This window comes from Monopterus albus, unplaced genomic scaffold (assembly GCF_001952655.1).
Source record: "Monopterus albus unplaced genomic scaffold, M_albus_1.0 scaffold87.1, whole genome shotgun sequence".
In the NCBI taxonomy this organism is placed as follows: domain Eukaryota; kingdom Metazoa; phylum Chordata; class Actinopteri; order Synbranchiformes; family Synbranchidae; genus Monopterus; species Monopterus albus.
The window spans coordinates 68,361-86,126 of NW_018127967.1; the positions used below are offsets into that span (position 1 = coordinate 68,361).

General features: G+C 38.8%; 1 protein-coding gene across 1 annotated transcript in view; it reads left to right on the forward strand.

The window, feature by feature from the left end:
- The window catches only part of atp6v1ba (ATPase, H+ transporting, lysosomal, V1 subunit B, member a), a 51,442-nt gene that overhangs the window by 4,383 nt on the left and 29,293 nt on the right, over nt 1-17,766 (forward strand). Inside the window, 4 exon segments of the mRNA XM_020607554.1 lie at nt 13,926-13,981; nt 14,154-14,252; nt 16,545-16,638; nt 17,216-17,293. Coding sequence (XP_020463210.1) covers nt 13,926-13,981; nt 14,154-14,252; nt 16,545-16,638; nt 17,216-17,293 — 327 coding nt within the window.

Sequence of the window (17,766 nt, forward strand, 5' to 3'; positions counted from 1 at the left end):
AGTGTTAATTGCATTAATGAAAATTATGATAGAAAATATTTGTTGACGATCTATTTTTCAGGACCAAAGCAAAACTAAATAAAAAGTAACATTAGATAATGAGAACTATGACAATGTTTTACATTTTTCACCAGAGAATAAAAAGTAAATGATAATGTGAAAAGCAGACGAATGACCTGAATTTAACGACCTGCCACATCTGTGGAATCACAAACTGTAGGTGCTGAACAGTAAAACGGTCTCCTCCACTGGCCAAAATCTCTCTTAGTCAGGAGTTCAGTTAGCCTCTTGATGTGTTTCTCTGCCATCTTACACTGAGTAATGTCCTGTCTCTGTTTCTTGGGAGAAACAAGTTTTAAGAATAATTATCTACAGTCCAGAGAATTATGCACAAAAACCACTGGGATACACTGTGAAAATGTAGCAGCACGCCATATGAAATGCTAGGATGATTTAACATGAAATACAGTGGATGTAAATGTAACAATGTTCCTTTCAGTCAGTTCCAGGATTAATATGGCCAGTGGACCATAAATCATCTCTAAATGTTCGCTGCAGAGATCTCACCGTTTTAATGTTTCCGACGAGTAACGGTAAATGGACTGCACTTGCGTAGCGGCTTACAGATTCTCACACACACACAGTCTCTCTCTCTCTCTCTCACACACACTGTCACACACTGATGGTGGTGGAGCTGCCATGCAACGCGCTGCCCTGGCCACTGGGAGCAGCTTGAGGTTCAGTTTCTTGCCCAAGGACACTTTGTTATGTGGACTGGGGAGGTCGGGAATCAAACAGCTAACCCTGCAATGAGCAGTCGACCCGCTCTACCCATTAGCTGCGGCTGCTCTCATTGACCTCACCACTCAAGCAGAGGCCCACTGTAAATATAAGTCTTCCACAAGCGTCATGATACACAGACTAAAATGTATTTAGGTTTTGACTAAAACTAACAAAAATCAAAAGACTAGAATTTGACTAAATCTAATGTGCATTTTTGTCAAAGTTAGTACTGCTCTTTGTCTTTCAGATACTGTAGATTGCTAACCACTATGAACTACAGATAGCACGCATGGTGCATCTGTGAATTATCCTCTAGAGTCCCTGCGTCCTCATATGAGGACCGCACAGCTTGGGTTTCCAAAGCTCAGGACTCTAGAGGTTATAGCAGCTTATTCATGAGTTTAGCAACTAGGGGTGGACCTGAACATCTGACTGTTCAGATATTCGTTCGATATTAAGGTAATCAGTTTTCAATTTTAGTATTTGGACATTCAAGAAGTAAACAACACTGCCACACAATAGTGCCAGTAGACTGATGCCCTACAATCCTGTTGGCAAAGCTGCCTGTGGAAATTGTTCAGGGAACAGCAGAAGCTGCTACTCGTTCCTGTTTCTGATCAAAATGACAACCAGCAGGGTCATACCAGCTGTCGCTAACTAACGTTACCCACCTGACTTAAATTGATGATAGTACAAAATGAAAGTGATCGTTGTCGGGTTTGTGACAGGCTGTAGGCCGCTGTTTAGGCTGTTGGCCGAAGATCCTTTATGAACCAGTTCCAACAACTCTAACGCAGTGAGACGTCGTCACAGGTCAAACTGTCAGTCAGTCTCTCATAAATGATGGAAATGTGTGAGGTAAGGCAGCTGGCAATATTATGCAGGCATATTAGTCTGTGGTTGTCTCTGGTTAAATTAATAAGCTGTACACATAGTTTTTCATAAACTCTTGTATGTCAAATCATATATAAAATATGTAGTGTGTATTTTGTCTGTGAGAATACGCTTTAAAAAGTTGTCAAGAAATTACAAATACCAAGTGAAAACTTAAGTTTGTTCCCCAGTATGAACACAGGTTTACGACAGCGACCTGACTCTCACAGTGTCGTAGGCAAAATGCACTGAGCAGAAGCTACAGTGATTCCACTGCGCATGCATTCAAAGTTAGACTTTAGTCTTGACTCCTGAAGCCTGATAGACATGCTTTGACAGATGATACTTAAGTTAGATTTAATAGATATGAGCTAGGTATATTTTAAATAACATTCATTTTAGTGATTGTTATGACCTCGTTTGAGACACATGGTAGAAATGGGGAGCTCTCCAGTCAGTTAGCTGTCTCTTCCCCTGCACAGCCACCTACAACACTCTTACATAATGCTTTATGTTGACATATGAAACTATACCTTTCTGTACAAGGTTAAAGATAAAACCCTGAAAAGGAAAGATGAAAACTGATACCGTGACCTGTGTACATTACTCTGTAATAATACAACAGTTTGTTGAATGTTTTTCTTAAAATGTATTTGTTGGTTTGAGTATTTGTCACGTATACTGTTATATAGCTATTTGTATATAAAACAAAGCATATAATAAAGCATATAAAACATGTTGGGCTCTTCCAACATGAGGGAAACGAAGACATTCAGTAACATTTTGAGAATAACCTGTTATTTGATGCAAAGAGGAGTAAATGAGAAATTAGACTGAATGCTACATCGTGCCATCAGCATGGCTGTGCCTTGTGGGGGGTGGAAATCTGTAATTAGACAGTTTGTTGCTGTTGACTTTGATACCTATAGTATACTGTGTTGTACTGTAGCTGAAACGGAGGCAAACCAATAATGCTAAGTGTTATCATAGATCTGCATTTTTATGACAAAAGACAAAACAACAATATAGTCAGCACTTTGTTTGCCCTGGTTTTTGTTACAGGGCTCATCCATCTCTCTGAAATAGGAATACCTATCCATAGTAGCCATACTTAGCCAGCAGAAAGTAGCCCAAAGCTTTCAAGTTCTGTATATCACCATGGCATTTAGATGCAGTAAATTAATGACAATGTAAGCCAAATGGAGCACCTGCAGAATTCATTCTAATGATTCTAAAAGTCATAATGAGACTTTTTCAGTGCAAGTTAGACTTACCTGTGTACTCGAGTATTTAGCTCCTAGTAGAGTCCTGGCACCTTCAGATTCTTTTTGTGTTTTTCATGTTTTATTTTTTGTTATCTGTACTATATATTTTATGCTTCTTTGTTATTTTGCGTAAAGCACATCAGTCAACAGTTATATTTAAGTGCTATACTGTATAAATAAATGTTGAGCGATGGACTGAAAGAAACCTGATTTGATTAGCAACTTTATTATTTAACCACACTGACAATAAGTGATAAGTATGGCTTCATATAGAAAGAATGTTTGTTTTTTTTAATATACAGTCTGAACTGTTCACAGCACAGTAGCTGACCATGTTGACATAATTTTCTTTGTTGGCAACAAAAGAGTAAACTTCAGTTCAAGTCAATGAAGTATACTGTAAATTCTGGTATTTTATAAATGCAATGTGAAAAGACCATAACTGAAAGATTCAATGACTGCAGCCTCATGGCCTTGGTGCTGCCCACTGGTTAACTCTGTGTTTGTGGTTCTTCACTGCTGACATTTGAAAGGCTGCATGGCCAACAGGTACTGGGAATCATGACCTGGTACAAACAGGTATGTCAAATGGTAAAAAAAGAACATGTATATGTGTATAATCCATGCATATGTGCCATCAGTACAACATTACAACATACTGTATCAGTGAGGTGCAGCTTGATGTTTAATGAAAACTGTTTGGTAACAGTAACAACATCCAGTAAAACCACCGTTTTAGATGTACACAGACCTTGTGGCAGCTGAGTTTTTTTTCTACTCATTTAATGACAAAAATGACTGACATATACTGTGGGCTAAGATAAATTCATGATCTTGGTCACTTCTTGCTGCCAGCATTCAAACTGTCCGGGGAATTATCATGTTTGAACTCTGGTACAGTGAACGTTTCTGTAACGTTATGCCTTGAGACCTGGGACCTGGCAGCAGGTGAATAAGCGTTAGTGAGCCGTTAGCTAGCTAGCTGACTGGAGAGTTCCCCATTTCCACTGCAGATCCCAAAGAGGTCATACTAACCTGCTTTAGCAGTTTTTACATCACGAGAGGGAGCACAGTTGGATTGAAATAAATGGAAACTACCATCTTAATTTGAGTACATTACACATTTCAAGCACTAATACCATCACCAGTCTGCTACTCTGTTTCTCTCTCTCTCTCTCTTTTAACAAATACTTCACTAATTATTTTCAGTGATCTCCATGTATAAGGTATGTGTAATGCACCTTTAAAGACCAACAACATTGAGCAGGAAGAAATTTGAGGATTTGGTGGGTGTTATAAACAGTGTCATAGTCATGGCCAAATTAAATCCTATCTTGATTTAGTAGGAACAGAATGCATCCTCAGACTCGGTATTAGTTGTGTTAGTACACAGTGTGTTCGAAAGAATCTGCCACACCCCTGTTAAGGGTTAATGTAAACAGTAATGACGGGGTGAAGTGTAGGAAATCTTTCACTGTTCAGTATAGCCAGTTGCCACGCATCTATAAGATCACAGTTTTTCACCACCTTACTGACTCGACATACTGTAGCTCCAAGAGCGGCAGCTATTGAAAAGCCACTGCGAGACAGAGCAGGAAAATAAACAAATAATGAGATTTCTCATCAGACCAAATCTTTTCTTTTAAGAGGCCTTTGTCTCTCTCATGTCAAATGTGACAAAAGCTATTAGCCCACGGAATGGCTTGTCTTTGTTTTAACAGTGCATTCTGTCATTTAGTGCTATGAAAAGACACGGAGCAAGGCACTATTACTCTTTGTAAAGATTTAATTAATGGTAATAATGTAGTCACGATAAACAAATGTCTCATCTGTCACTATGAAAGTAATTTCTATAAAATCAATGTTATTTTTGTAACAGTTCTATAATCCACATTCTAATTAGGCTTAAGCAGCTAGCTTGTCAGGAGGGGAAAAAAACCCTCTTCTGTGGGTGTTTGTCATTCTTTTCATGAAAGAACATTAAAATGTAGGCTAAGGATTTGACACCATTTCTGTCTGGTGCATGAACATAAACCATCCACGTGAATGGCACACTCGTTTCCCTGACTGCTCATCGTTCCTTTCCAGAAATTCTTCATTTTAAGAATTGCGGGCTCATTTAGTGAGCGTTTGGCCGTCATAGTGGAAGTACAGTATGTGTGTGTATTTTCAAATACAAGAAATTCCCCATTCCATTGCTTAACTTCCCCCATACCTTATGACACTATCTGTCAAGTCACTAAAATAGCACAGGTCACGGTTGGCAATGTGCAGTGAGCCCGGTGCTGGGAAGCAGCTCTAAGTGGTTTAGTCTTTTTGTGTACTGATATAGCAATACACATGGAAAACCTTTATTGCTGGTTGTTCTTCATCATGGATTTTTTTTTTTCCTCATTTGTGCAAACCTGTGGCCATTATCTTTGGAGTGAAGTCATATTGGATCATTCGGATGTGCCTGACTGGAATGGGAGGGGGCGATCTAAGGCTCACATTCTGTGCAAATGTCATATTTGCTCTCAGACACAGGAAGCGATAGTTGTCGGTTTGTGTGCTGACAACGTTATGTTTATAGTGGCCGAATTTGGTAAAAAAGGAAAAAGATATTCACAGATTCAAAGCTTTTGGATCAATAGTGAAATATTGCTAAAATACATTGTTAGTTTTCATCAGTCCACAAAATGTGCTGTAGGTATTAATGTGCTGAAGTTTTGATGTTGTGTAGTGTACAGATTTAAAAGGTTTTGCTGACACAAACACTGCCTGAGACTGAGTGGGCCATCATAATGAAGAAGAGGATGTATTCATGATGATTTAGTGTATGCTGTTTAAATTGGGAAAACCTTCAATGATTATGAGTCACCATCAGAAGCACTGAGTTAAAAAAGGAAAGTGATAACATTGGGTGCTATGGATTTAACTTGCTGCTTTCTATAGCACCTTAATCGTACCACGTTTGCCTTGTTAGAAGCCAGAAACCAACTATTTCTGCTATCCCAGAATACTGTCAGGGCCTACCCTTAAGATTGCATTTGATGTTGTGCTCTAGTGGTTCATATTTCCAGACAAATGTGCCGTTAATGAAATAAACAGTTTTACTGAATGACTGGGGTTGTTGAGGACCCCAGAGGGACTTTGCTCAGCGGTCTTGTTGAGCAGTAGTTGGACATTAAACCATGCACAGTGCCTCAGTTGTTAGGAATGCAGGCAAGACTAGGTGTTTTTATCACTGCATGCAGTCTAGTATTGGTCACATTTCTATGGTGTCCCTCATTGGCGTCCTGTAATTCCGAGAATACCCATGCAGAACTCGCATGCTGGCATGTAGCATGTTGCTCCAGTCAGGTGATGGAGTAATACTGTCCTTTGTGTTTTTTACTTGTGAAGTTGTAACTGGTCCAGTCAGACTATGTGGAACATTTGTGCCAGTTTTTTTCTTGAATTGCTGGTAGCTTGGTTTTTTGAGCCTTTTTAGGTTATATGAATCTTAATAGAAAGGGTGAGATTTGCCATATATAAATTGACAGAGTTGTTGGTAACTATCCTTCTTGCCTGATCCTAGATCCTATACTGTAAAAATGAGGCAGTCATCATTCAGTACTTCGTCAGCCTCAGCTGAAGATCAACAGACTCAGCAAGGAAGCACTATTCTAAGAGAGAAATCAATTTCATTTATTTATCTCTGCTCGGTGAGGCCTCATATTAGCTTCTGCTGAACTTTCATTTTGAGTCCATGTTTGTGCAGAACAAGGAGTGTGGACTAGAGCGCATTTGATTAGAAAATTTGCACTTTTGTTCAAACATGGAAAAACTCTATTCTAACTGTAATGTAACACCCCGTTTAAAGTACTTTTCCTTCTGGCCCAGGACGGAGTGCTCTTAAAATTCAGTCAGCATGGCCTATTCCATGCCCCACTGACCTATCAGTAAACTAAGCTAATATGTAAAAATGTAGGAGGGCACTAGTGAACAAGCCCATGCTAATTAGATAATAGCGAAACCAAAGCATTTGAAAAGTGGCATTCGGATGTGTTTTGGGCTCTAGACCTTAAATGGCAGTTGCCTTACTCTATAGTGACAACAAATATAAGGACTCGCCAGCTATGTTGGCACATGTTCATATACAAATTCAAAGTGCTTACCACAATACACACAAATAGATAAAACATTAAAATGCATAGATGGATAAAACAGAGAGCATATTAGATTAAAACATTAAAAGCAACAATTACATCACATCACAAAGTAGCAACATGCATGTGTAGATACCCATTACCTTTAGGATAGTTGTGGCAGACTGTGGATTCTCACTATACTTTGTACTCATTTCATCAGTCTTCCCAAGACTAACCCCTGAGTACTTTAACACTAGAGATGATTTCAAGACAATTTGATGACACCACATGGTCAAATCTATAGACTGCGTGGAAGGGAAAGACAGTCACTTACCATGGAAGCTGACATGTTAGATTTAGTTTAAATTTACTTTACTTTTGGTAAAAGTGACAGCCCTACTATGGTTTTGTCCTCTATCTTTTACACTGTAGAAGCAGAGAAGTGTGAGGGGAAGTGATTACCACTATCAGTAACACTCAATATACATGCAGTATTTTATATTATGGTAGACCAAACCTATTCTTTAATGACAGAGCTTATACATCTTCACATCATCTTAGCTGCCCTTGTTATTAATTTATTTATTTTACGTACAACTGTTGCTGTCTTTACTATTGCTGTTTGTGTTTAAATCAGCCACTGGAGGTGTGGAGAGTGGGGAACACAAACCATCCCAAACAGCAGCATTGCTACACTGATTTGTTTGCTGTCCTTTGGGTGACTGTGTTTTTATTTTTGGCCAGTATAGCTTGATATTAGTACACTTTGACCAGTCTAATGGAAATGTTGCAGTGACAACACAGAAACAAGGGCTGTAGAGTGAGTCTGAGGATTAGAAGTAATTTTATCATGTTGGTTTATTGACTCACTGTTGCATGTTTTTGGCTGTGTGTGTGTATGTGAGGTGAGGTGGGGGGTGAGGGCAGGTTTTAGGACTGAGGCAATTAGCGTTCCCATGTCCAGCGGGGCTGTGGGAATCCCTTGAAGTAGAGGCTAAGACATGATTGTGAGGCTGCACATCACAGCAGCTACTCCTTTTGTAGCGTTCACTTATTGTCAGAATGATGATGCGCCCCCATTGCCATCCCAGCTCCGACCCCTCTCCTCCCATTGCGCTCCCTTCTCTTTCAGCTTGGAAATTGAATTGTGTTGGAATGCTCTGTGCCTCTTTTCTCTGACACTTGAATGGGCTCTTTAGTATTTCACACCATGCTGTCCTTCAGGGTGTGAGGTCAGGCTACCAAAACAGCTTCTAGTGGCGGATTAGGACCAATTAACATCTTTGTACACAAAGGGCTCTGGCAGCTGAACAGACTGCAGGGTGACCCACACTGCCGTTGCATGCCAAACCAGAGGACCACTGCACTTGAGCTGAAGTAGCAAGAGGGGTGGAGAAAGTTTTCCAAGCCTAATCGAAAATGTTGCTACTTCACACCTCATGAAGGTATAGCCCATTGAGTAATCGTTATCTTATGAAATGAGAGAGCAAACCACTTTTTTTTGTCATCACAGTTATACATAAGGGGGTACCCTGAAGTGTCTTTTTTTTTTTTTCTTCCTCTCTTTAATGACAGGCTACGCTATAGGGCCAGGATTAGGCCTTTAATCCCACTGAATCTATTCAAAAGTGATGCACGTTTCAGACCTCAGACACCAAATGGCTGATAAATGTGTTTTAAGAATCAACTTTAAAAACACACACACACACACACACACACACACACACACACACACACACACACACACACACACAAAACACTATTTGGAATTGGTAAAGGATGATGTACCATATGCTGCATTTTACATTTCCATTCCATTCCTTTTTCCTAATTTCTTCAGGTAAATGGCCAAATGTAGATACTACAGTTGAATTAAATAGTACATGATATGAGTGAATTTATGTAGAATAGACAGTGGCATTTTTGACAGAATTATGCTTCCAAATTTGAGTTAACAGTTTGGCAGTGGTTGTTGAGTGTTCAACCACACATGAATGTAATATTCAGGTGTTCACACTACTTTTGTCCATGAAGTCTATAGAAATATCTAGGACAATTTATAAATGGTAAATGTCAGGTTTCAGTGAGCTGCCTTTCTGCACTAATGTCCAATATTTTCAAGGTAGAATCCTATAGATGCTTTGTTCATTGCACCCACAAGTTGTAGCATTTTATTTAAAGTAAGCCTGCTGTAAATCTGTTATTAAAAGGTCAATAGGTAATAGTTCCATTTCCTTTCATCTTATTTGTTTCATTCCTTATGTCCTGTTCATGATTTGTTTTAGATTTGTTTGTATGTCTCTGTTGTGATGTCATGGTTGGCAAACGTAGCTTGATGCTCATGGTGAATGAGGGAAGGCAAAGTCTCTTAAAAAAATGTCTTCAAATTATATATACCTCCTCCCATTGCTGGAACAAAATGGTAGTAGGCTTATGGATTTCTAAGATAATCATAATTATGTTGCTCGAGTGTCCCTGCATCTTCATTATTATCAGCCTTCTGTAAATAGCCGTATGTCTCTCTATTGAGACCTGTGGGCAATTTGTAGGTTAAGTGTAGCTATTAAGTCCTTTTAAACATGGCCAACATGCCATTTGTAAGGGGAAAAGGGTCAGCCACAAAAAATAATGCTGTGAAAGTTTGATGGAATTTTAATAAAAGCATTTTTTTTTTAATGTATAGTGTGTGTTTGGCTGTGGGGAGCTATCTGAGGTTAAAGTGTACTGATGTCAATCACTGACCTTAAAAAAAAATCCCTAATGAATGTAGCTGTTTTGAAGCCATTGTCTGACCTTCAGTGAGGAATGGCATACTGTAGTTGCTTTGTATTTTGTGTGGGACAAGAACATTTTGCTTACTGTAAGGTAAATGTGCTCTCCTGCTGACTTCAAGTCCCCCTGTCTGGCTCCGTGGTTAAGAGCAATCTGCATTTGTACCATCCAGTGACATTGTCCCATCATCTGTTATTTCATCATAGTAGGAGTGAGTTTAACAGATTAAATCTTCTGTTGTTTATATGTAATTTTATTTTGCAATCTTAAACTATATTGTAATATAGTACATTTTTTGGGAAAACATTTTATGGATAACATGACCAGATTAGAGTCTGTTTTGGCCAGGCTGTCAAATAGCTAGATCTAATCATTTTTGCAAAGTGGCCCAACAAACAGAGACGTGTGTGTGTGTGTGTGTGCACACGCACACATGCACACAGGTGCGGACCTTTCTAAACTATGCCCAGTCAATTTGCCACAGGTAGACTTTAATCAAGTTGTACACATGTCAAGGATAATTAAAGCAAATTGGATGCACCTGATCCCAATTAGGAGCCACAGCAAATGCTCTGAATACCGTTTTGACAGTATATTGTATAAATTTACAAAATGTTGTGCAAAGTAAGACCAGACTATAAATACTGTATGTCCTTACACTAAATGCCTAGTTTTAGTTTTGAAACATAACCCGAACAAATGTCATACATATCGTTGCAATATACTAAATTGTTGTTTAACCTGTTGTAGTGGTTGTTGAATGGAACAAATATCAAAATTCTCAGTAATTAAAGTGTGCTTTAAGAGCAGTAATTGTAATAATTAGTTCTAAGTGATAATTGATTAACCATCAGAGGATCCTCAATAGCGATAAAGAAAAAAGCAAGGGGTCTCACCCTAACCTGGCCAGTCCTCTGAATGATGATATACCCCTCGCTCTGCTGACATTTAAGCCAATTTACACTGATCCTGCAAGGAATCTGTTGATCCTTCCCATCACTGCCCCTCTACACATCTGTAGAGTTTGCTGGTAGAATGCAAAGACATGGGACTGAAGGTGGCAGCATTGTTTCCACTGGGTTTTCTATCATGGTCTGGTGTTCCTCTTTATGTGCAAACCGCCAGTCTCGGGTCCAATATCAAAGGCACAAGAAATTAGAGCAGACTGGTACAAACATAAGGCACTAAAGCCTAGTGGGGTGCATCCACTACGCCACTAATTAGGCAGAGGCCAACAAAATAACCTGTCAATGCCCTACGGTACTGCAGGCATTTCCCACATACACCTGCATTTCACCCTCTATTAGCCAGACAGACAAAGTGTGTGTGTGTGTGTGTGTGTGTGTGTGTGTGTGTGTGTGCGTGTGCGCGCGCACGCTGAGGGCAGAGTAGGAGCTGGTGGAGGGAGGGGGGCAGGGACCAAGCAAGAGAAAATCAAAAATCTGGCTCAAGTATGATGATAAAAACCAAGGAGAGCGCAGACAGAAAACCATGTATATGTTCCTTTACAAAATAAAATTAAATATATCCTAAACAGCCTTTGTCTCAGTTTGTGTCTCAGGGGCCAGATTGTGGTGAATGACTCGGGTTCACACACACACACACACACACACACACATACACAATATATAAAAATAAAGGTCCTACGATTCACACTGCATATCAGGACAAAGACCAGGACATGAAGTCCAAGGAACTCTATGTAGCACAAATCAGGAAAAGGTTATAAAATAATTTCTAAAGCTGTTCCCGGGAGCATGATTGACTCAGTCATTGTGAAACGAGATTTGTAAAAATTTAATCTATGACAAAAAGGTAAGATGTCTCTATACTTTTTGAAGCCTACTTCCTGGAGAGCTTGCTGGACTGGTCATAAACGCTTCTTCACCATGTGAATGATTTTCCACACAGCCATAAAACTTGTCCTCCCATGTCTACCAGGTTGTTGGCATTTTCTAGTTTTCCTCTGAGCTTGTGTTTACTTTTAGAATTTATCTAGCTGTTGATTTTGACAGACCAACTGCTTTTGATATCCGGCTGATAGACTTTTGGTTTCCTTAGAACCTGACCTCTTCTACATGGTCACCTCGTCACTTTTCATATTGACAGACATCCCCTGGTCAATATAAATAGCAATTCTCATTCAACTCTGAGCAACACGTGGTCTCTTTTCTTTGTGAACTGAGAAGAGCACAGCTCTCCAAGAAACATGTCCAAGTGCAAACCCCATTTATAAAAAGGCAATAAAAACTAAAATCTGTGATTTGTTCATTTGCTTGAATTTTAACTAACAAAAGTACAAAAGATTTTCAGTGTTTTAAATAAACATTTAGAATGTGATGCCTGCAACACAAAAACAGAGGCATGTTTACCACTGTTACATCATCCTTTTATTACATTTTAATCATTTGGGAACTGTTGATACTTGTTACAATTTTGTAAATGGAATATTGGCCCATTCTTGCTGGATACAAGACTTCAGCTCTGTTCAGCAGTCTATGGTCGGCATTGCCTGATTCTCCTCTTTATGATGTGCCATACATTTTCAATAAGAGACCAAAGTCTGTGTGTACCATCCCCCTAAACAACAGTGCTATGTGAACCTGCTATGCAGCACAAAACACTTAAAAAAAAAAAAAAAAAAAAAAAGGGAAATTGGCTACACAGATCCTGCATGAGCCCCCATTTGTAACCACATGGCTCACAGCTGGTAAAGGGAGGCCCCACACAATACTAAGGTTACAAACTAATATTTGTTTTAACTTAAACATGACCAAAAATAACTAAACATTATTGTGTGGTGTGTAACTAGGCAAAAGTCAGCAGTGAGTGCACTGTATGAATGAGTGAAAGAATGTTTGTATGGTGTATAAACAAACCAAACAGATGACGGTGGGTAGAGAAGGCCAAGTCCCTGGGAGCCAAAGACAAACAGTCTTTTATACTTGTCTGAAGACCCAGGCCAGGTGATGCACATTGATAGAAATGAGTGACAACTCCACCCACTTGCACACAAGCAGACTGAAAACAAGGCTGACAGATAAACCCCATGAGGAGTATGTGACAATATTCATCACGCTAGTATGAAGGTTTCTCCTGCAATGCCTCCTGAGGGCTCGAAGGTCACACACATTCAACAGTGGTTTTTGGCCTTTATGCACTGAGATTTCCTTGGATTCCCTGAATCTTTTCACAATACCATGTATTGTAGATGTTGAAAGACCTAAATTGTTTACAATCCTAAGTAGGAAAATATTATTTTTGATGTTTGACAGTTCTCTCATGAAAGAGTGGTGAGCCATGACCATCCTTGATCCCAACGACTGAGACCCCCCCTGTTAATTATTAATCTGCAAAACTTGGAATTTTTCAGAATGGTGTTACTGGAATATTCTGTAAAACCTTCAGTTTTGTTTAGCCTCTGACTCAACTTATTTTTTTTTTTTTGTGTGTGTGTGTTGCAGGCATCAAATTCACAATTTGCTTATATTTACAAAATGCAGTAAAGTTGATCAGTGAAAACACTGAAGACCTTTTCTTTTAGATTTGTCAGGTAAATAAAGATTAAATAAAGGCACAGTGCTGAGGACTCATTGCACGGGTGGCGTTGGGAGGGCACGGAGTTGCGTTGGTTGGCCCTTATACAGTCTATATTCTGTATGGATTTGTGAGCCAGATTCAAGAGGAAACGCAAAACACAAAAATCTAGCAGGCACGCTGACATGACGGCAGCCAACAAAAATGCGATTTCAGTCAGGCAGATTGGGCTGATAGGTGGGCACATTTGTAACCAGTAACCCGGGGCCTAGTCATGTGTCATTGTAGTTGTACTCATCATACATGACCAAGTGAATTTCATGCATTTTTTTCCTGACATTTGCTTGCCTTTGACATTTGGGGCTGAAAGTGCTTGAAAGCTGTTTAAATCTCACTATGAAAGGTCAGTTTGTGATTATTAACGATGTTGGCTGTAATGAAGGCTACTTGTTCCATGTTGATTGGTGGCTTTCAGCTACACAGGGAAATGGGAATGTTGTCGGTATTGACTGCATTTTTTTCCTGTCCTGTGGTCTGTTGAAATAAAGAAATTAATGTACAATGGAACTTTCCTCTCTTTCAGCTTATTCTACTGTGTCAGGTGTAAATGGACCCTTGGTGATCCTGGATAAAGTGAAGGTGAGGCTGTTGAGTTCTCTTTTTGATAAACTGTACTGTATATCAATTGGTCTACATGCTGTTTTTGATTTATTATTTATTTATTTACTCTGTAAATCTATATTTGTATTAAATATAGTATAATTATAGTTTTGGACAGCTATAGTGAAACTGTTGAATCCCTGTAAACTAGTTCCCCAGATATGCAGAAATTGTCCACCTGACCTTGCCAGATGGCACCAAGAGGAGTGGGCAGGTCCTGGAGGTGATTGGAAGCAAGGCTGTTGTCCAGGTAAGAAAGATTTCTGTGATTGCTGACTGCCAAGTGCTTGCTCAAGGGGTGTTTGTCAGATTTTTCTCTATAATACTGTAAGGTTTTAACATTATTATATAAAGTGCCTTGAGATTATTCTTGTGTGAGGCTATACAAATTAAAATGAATGGCATGGAACTGACTGAACCGCACCAATCGCTCCTGTAAACACTCACACAATAAGTGTGTATTAACCCGCAGCTGAAAATAGTGCTCAATAAATACACAGTTTACATTTACTCCTGCTTGTGTAACATTGGATAAAAACTACAGTGCCCAGCTATTTTCTTAACCAATCAGTTAAATTGTACTTGTAAACCACCTTTCATACAGGTCATGTGATTCAAAGTGCTTTTGGACAAGCTTACAGTAAAAAGAATTTGAAAACAGTGAGACTAATGCACACCAAAAAAGATGAAATGTAAAGTAATTAAAACCAATAAAATAAAAACAGATAAAAGATGGCAAAATATTTTACAAAACATTTTAAAGCATAAATATAATAAAATAAAGGAATAACCTAAATAGAATATAAAATATTCTAATCAAAGCCAGGCTATGTCAACACATTTGTATTTAAAGATATTAAACATGCAAATTCAGATAAATCAAGTAAAAAATTGACTAGAAGTGTTGTCCCCCTGCTGTACTAAACAGCCCCACACCACTCTGCTATCTTCAGGCCCTGTTTATTTCTTGCCTTCTGTAGCCAGTGTTGTTAAAATCCACACCACACTTCTTCCACGCCCCCACTGATCCAAGGTTATAAGATGTGTTTTTCAAACCACTGTGGCTGATTTCAAAGACAGACAATGGAGGCTCCCTGTGCAGGTCCAACCCAGGATGGGAGTGGACCTGTTAGACCCAAGAGGCCACGTTCTTTAGCACAGAAAGAGTGTGACAAAGAGCGAGGCAAAACCAGGGTTAACATTACTTTGGCATGTCAGAGATGGAGAGCACTAAAAGCATCCAAAGGACTAAAATTTGATGCAGATGTGGCTTTCTTCTATTTTTCTTGTTTCACATAAAACTCACGGTTATGTGTGTCAAGTATATAACACTGAATGCAATGCGATAGTGGCTGGAACACTAGTACTGTGTCCGTATTACTGGGGAAAAACATTCCTCTGTATAATTTACTTGTGTTACTACAGATGCATCCCCAACAAACAGTGTTAGACATATGCATGTATGTCGCTAAAATGTAAACCTCTTGATTTGACATTATGTTGCTGCAATGCCACATAAAACCACAGGCTCTATATTCTGTATACACTGGTTCTGAAACCAGTTATTACTGCTACTCTACCTGACTACTACAACTGTCTCTGGCTGTTGTGACCACATATGATGTAGTTTCAGAGACAGGGCAGGAGGGGCAAGGAGCAGAGGAGGGGATACTGCTTGAGTTTGTTTTGACTCTCACTTCACCCTTAATGATTGAAAATTAGAGGGAATTAGTTAATACAGCTGTTCTCAGTTCTGCAGCCACTATCAAAACACCATAAATATGATAAGAAATCGAAATTATTAGACACTGCAATAAAACCAGGCTCAACAGATGTATGTATACCCTGTTTCAGTTGCTCAGTGCAAAAGGCTGAAAGCAACATCACCAAATGTTTTCTGTTTGCATTTTTGGACAACTATCCCAGTAGAACCAGGCAATCTGAGTTGCCTTCCTGGTTCGTTGATTAGAACAATTTTCAGATTGTCAAGTGCAAGAACATGTAGTGCATCATGTATAGACTAAAAAAACAATTTTGAAGTGAAATGGAAAAGCTAAAAGGCAACCTGTGTAAAGATTATAAGATGGATGTAATAGGTATTCTCCTTCTGGTTTCAGCCAGCTATCATGCAGCAGAATTCTGGATTAATTGTTGCTGAGTTATTGTATTCTTTGGCAGACCAGAAATGATAACATTACTCTAGTAAAATGTTATTTTTGTGAATCTCCTCCTGAACTTTGAAATTAAAATTCAAGTTAAAGTTCAGAATTCATGAAGTCAATCAAAATTTTGTTTTGCCCAATACTTTGACCAAATACCCGCAAAACTAATAACATTCCCACCACCCTCATGGGTTCTTTGTGTTTAGTGCTAATTAGCAAATGTTAGCCTGTTACATGCGAAACCACACTTAAAAAATGTGAACTATTCCTGTAATTCACCAAGACAGAAAATCTGTATTGAGTAGTGACTGTTTTATGTTTTGATTTTCTTAATTTTTTTTATTTTTATTTTTTTATTGCTTGTGTCTGCGTTTGTTTAGGTGTTTGAGGGAACATCAGGCATTGATGCCAAAAAAACAGCCTGTGAGTTCACTGGTGATATCCTGCGTACCCCAGTGTCAGAGGACATGCTAGGTATGTTGAATATGATTTCACTTGGCATATTTAATCCAAATGTAACACCACAGAAAAAAGTAACAATCATCCTATGTTAGTCTACAGTTAAGGGTTTGGTTGTAGCTGCACAGTTTCCCTTTCATCCATCTATATTTGCAACACAGAGATGAAAATTTTAAAGCGTGTTGAAGGCCGCTTTAAGTGTTACAGTATACTGCATTTTCATTCAATGTGCTGGTTTTACTTGATGTTTTTGAAATTGCTGAGTAAATGGTAATTGAAAAACAACACTGAACATTTTTTTTCTGAAAGTTCTTGAATGTCTCAATCAGTGTGATTATATCAGTACAGCACAAGGTTACATATATTTGAACAGCAGTAGAAATTAAGCCTGCTTTTGTTTCAGCCACTCTTATCTGTTTAGTCTGATACAAAACAGAATGGCTCAAATGTGGTTGGAAGTGTCATCTAATGAGTGTTATTTTATTGGTGTGTCAGTAATTATCTTTGCATTCAACTTCAAGATAAATCAAGTATTTGATATTAAGCAACTTGATTTCTACATGACTTAAGGGAGACAAACTTCCTCTTTCAGGGCGTGTGTTTAACGGCTCAGGCAAACCCATTGACCGGGGGCCCAATGTTCTGGCTGAGGAGTACTTGGACATCATGGGTATGACCTCAATAAGCTGTTGTGTTGTTGGATATTTGCTAAGATCACTGGATGTCTTTTTATAACAATGCTACATAAAAAATAAAAAAAAATCTGTATAAAATGAAACGGACAGCAGCACATTCGCACACGCACACACTTGTATGAATTTCCAGGGGAGATTACATTGAATAGATTTATTTCCTGAAGAATTACTCCAACCTTAAGATAACTATAACCTCACCCTAACCTTAAATTAAGTCATCACTTTAAAATGTAATGGTTTAGATTTTGGGGACTAGATTTTTGTCTAGGACATCGATTCCCACAGTGTGACTGTAAAAAATATGTATATATATATATATATATGTCCATCCATCCATCCATTTTCCTCTGCTTATCCGGGACCGGGTCGCGGGGGCAGCAGTTTAAGCAAAGATGCCCAGACTTCCCTCTCTCCAGACACTTCCTCCAGCTCCTCCGGGGGAATGCCA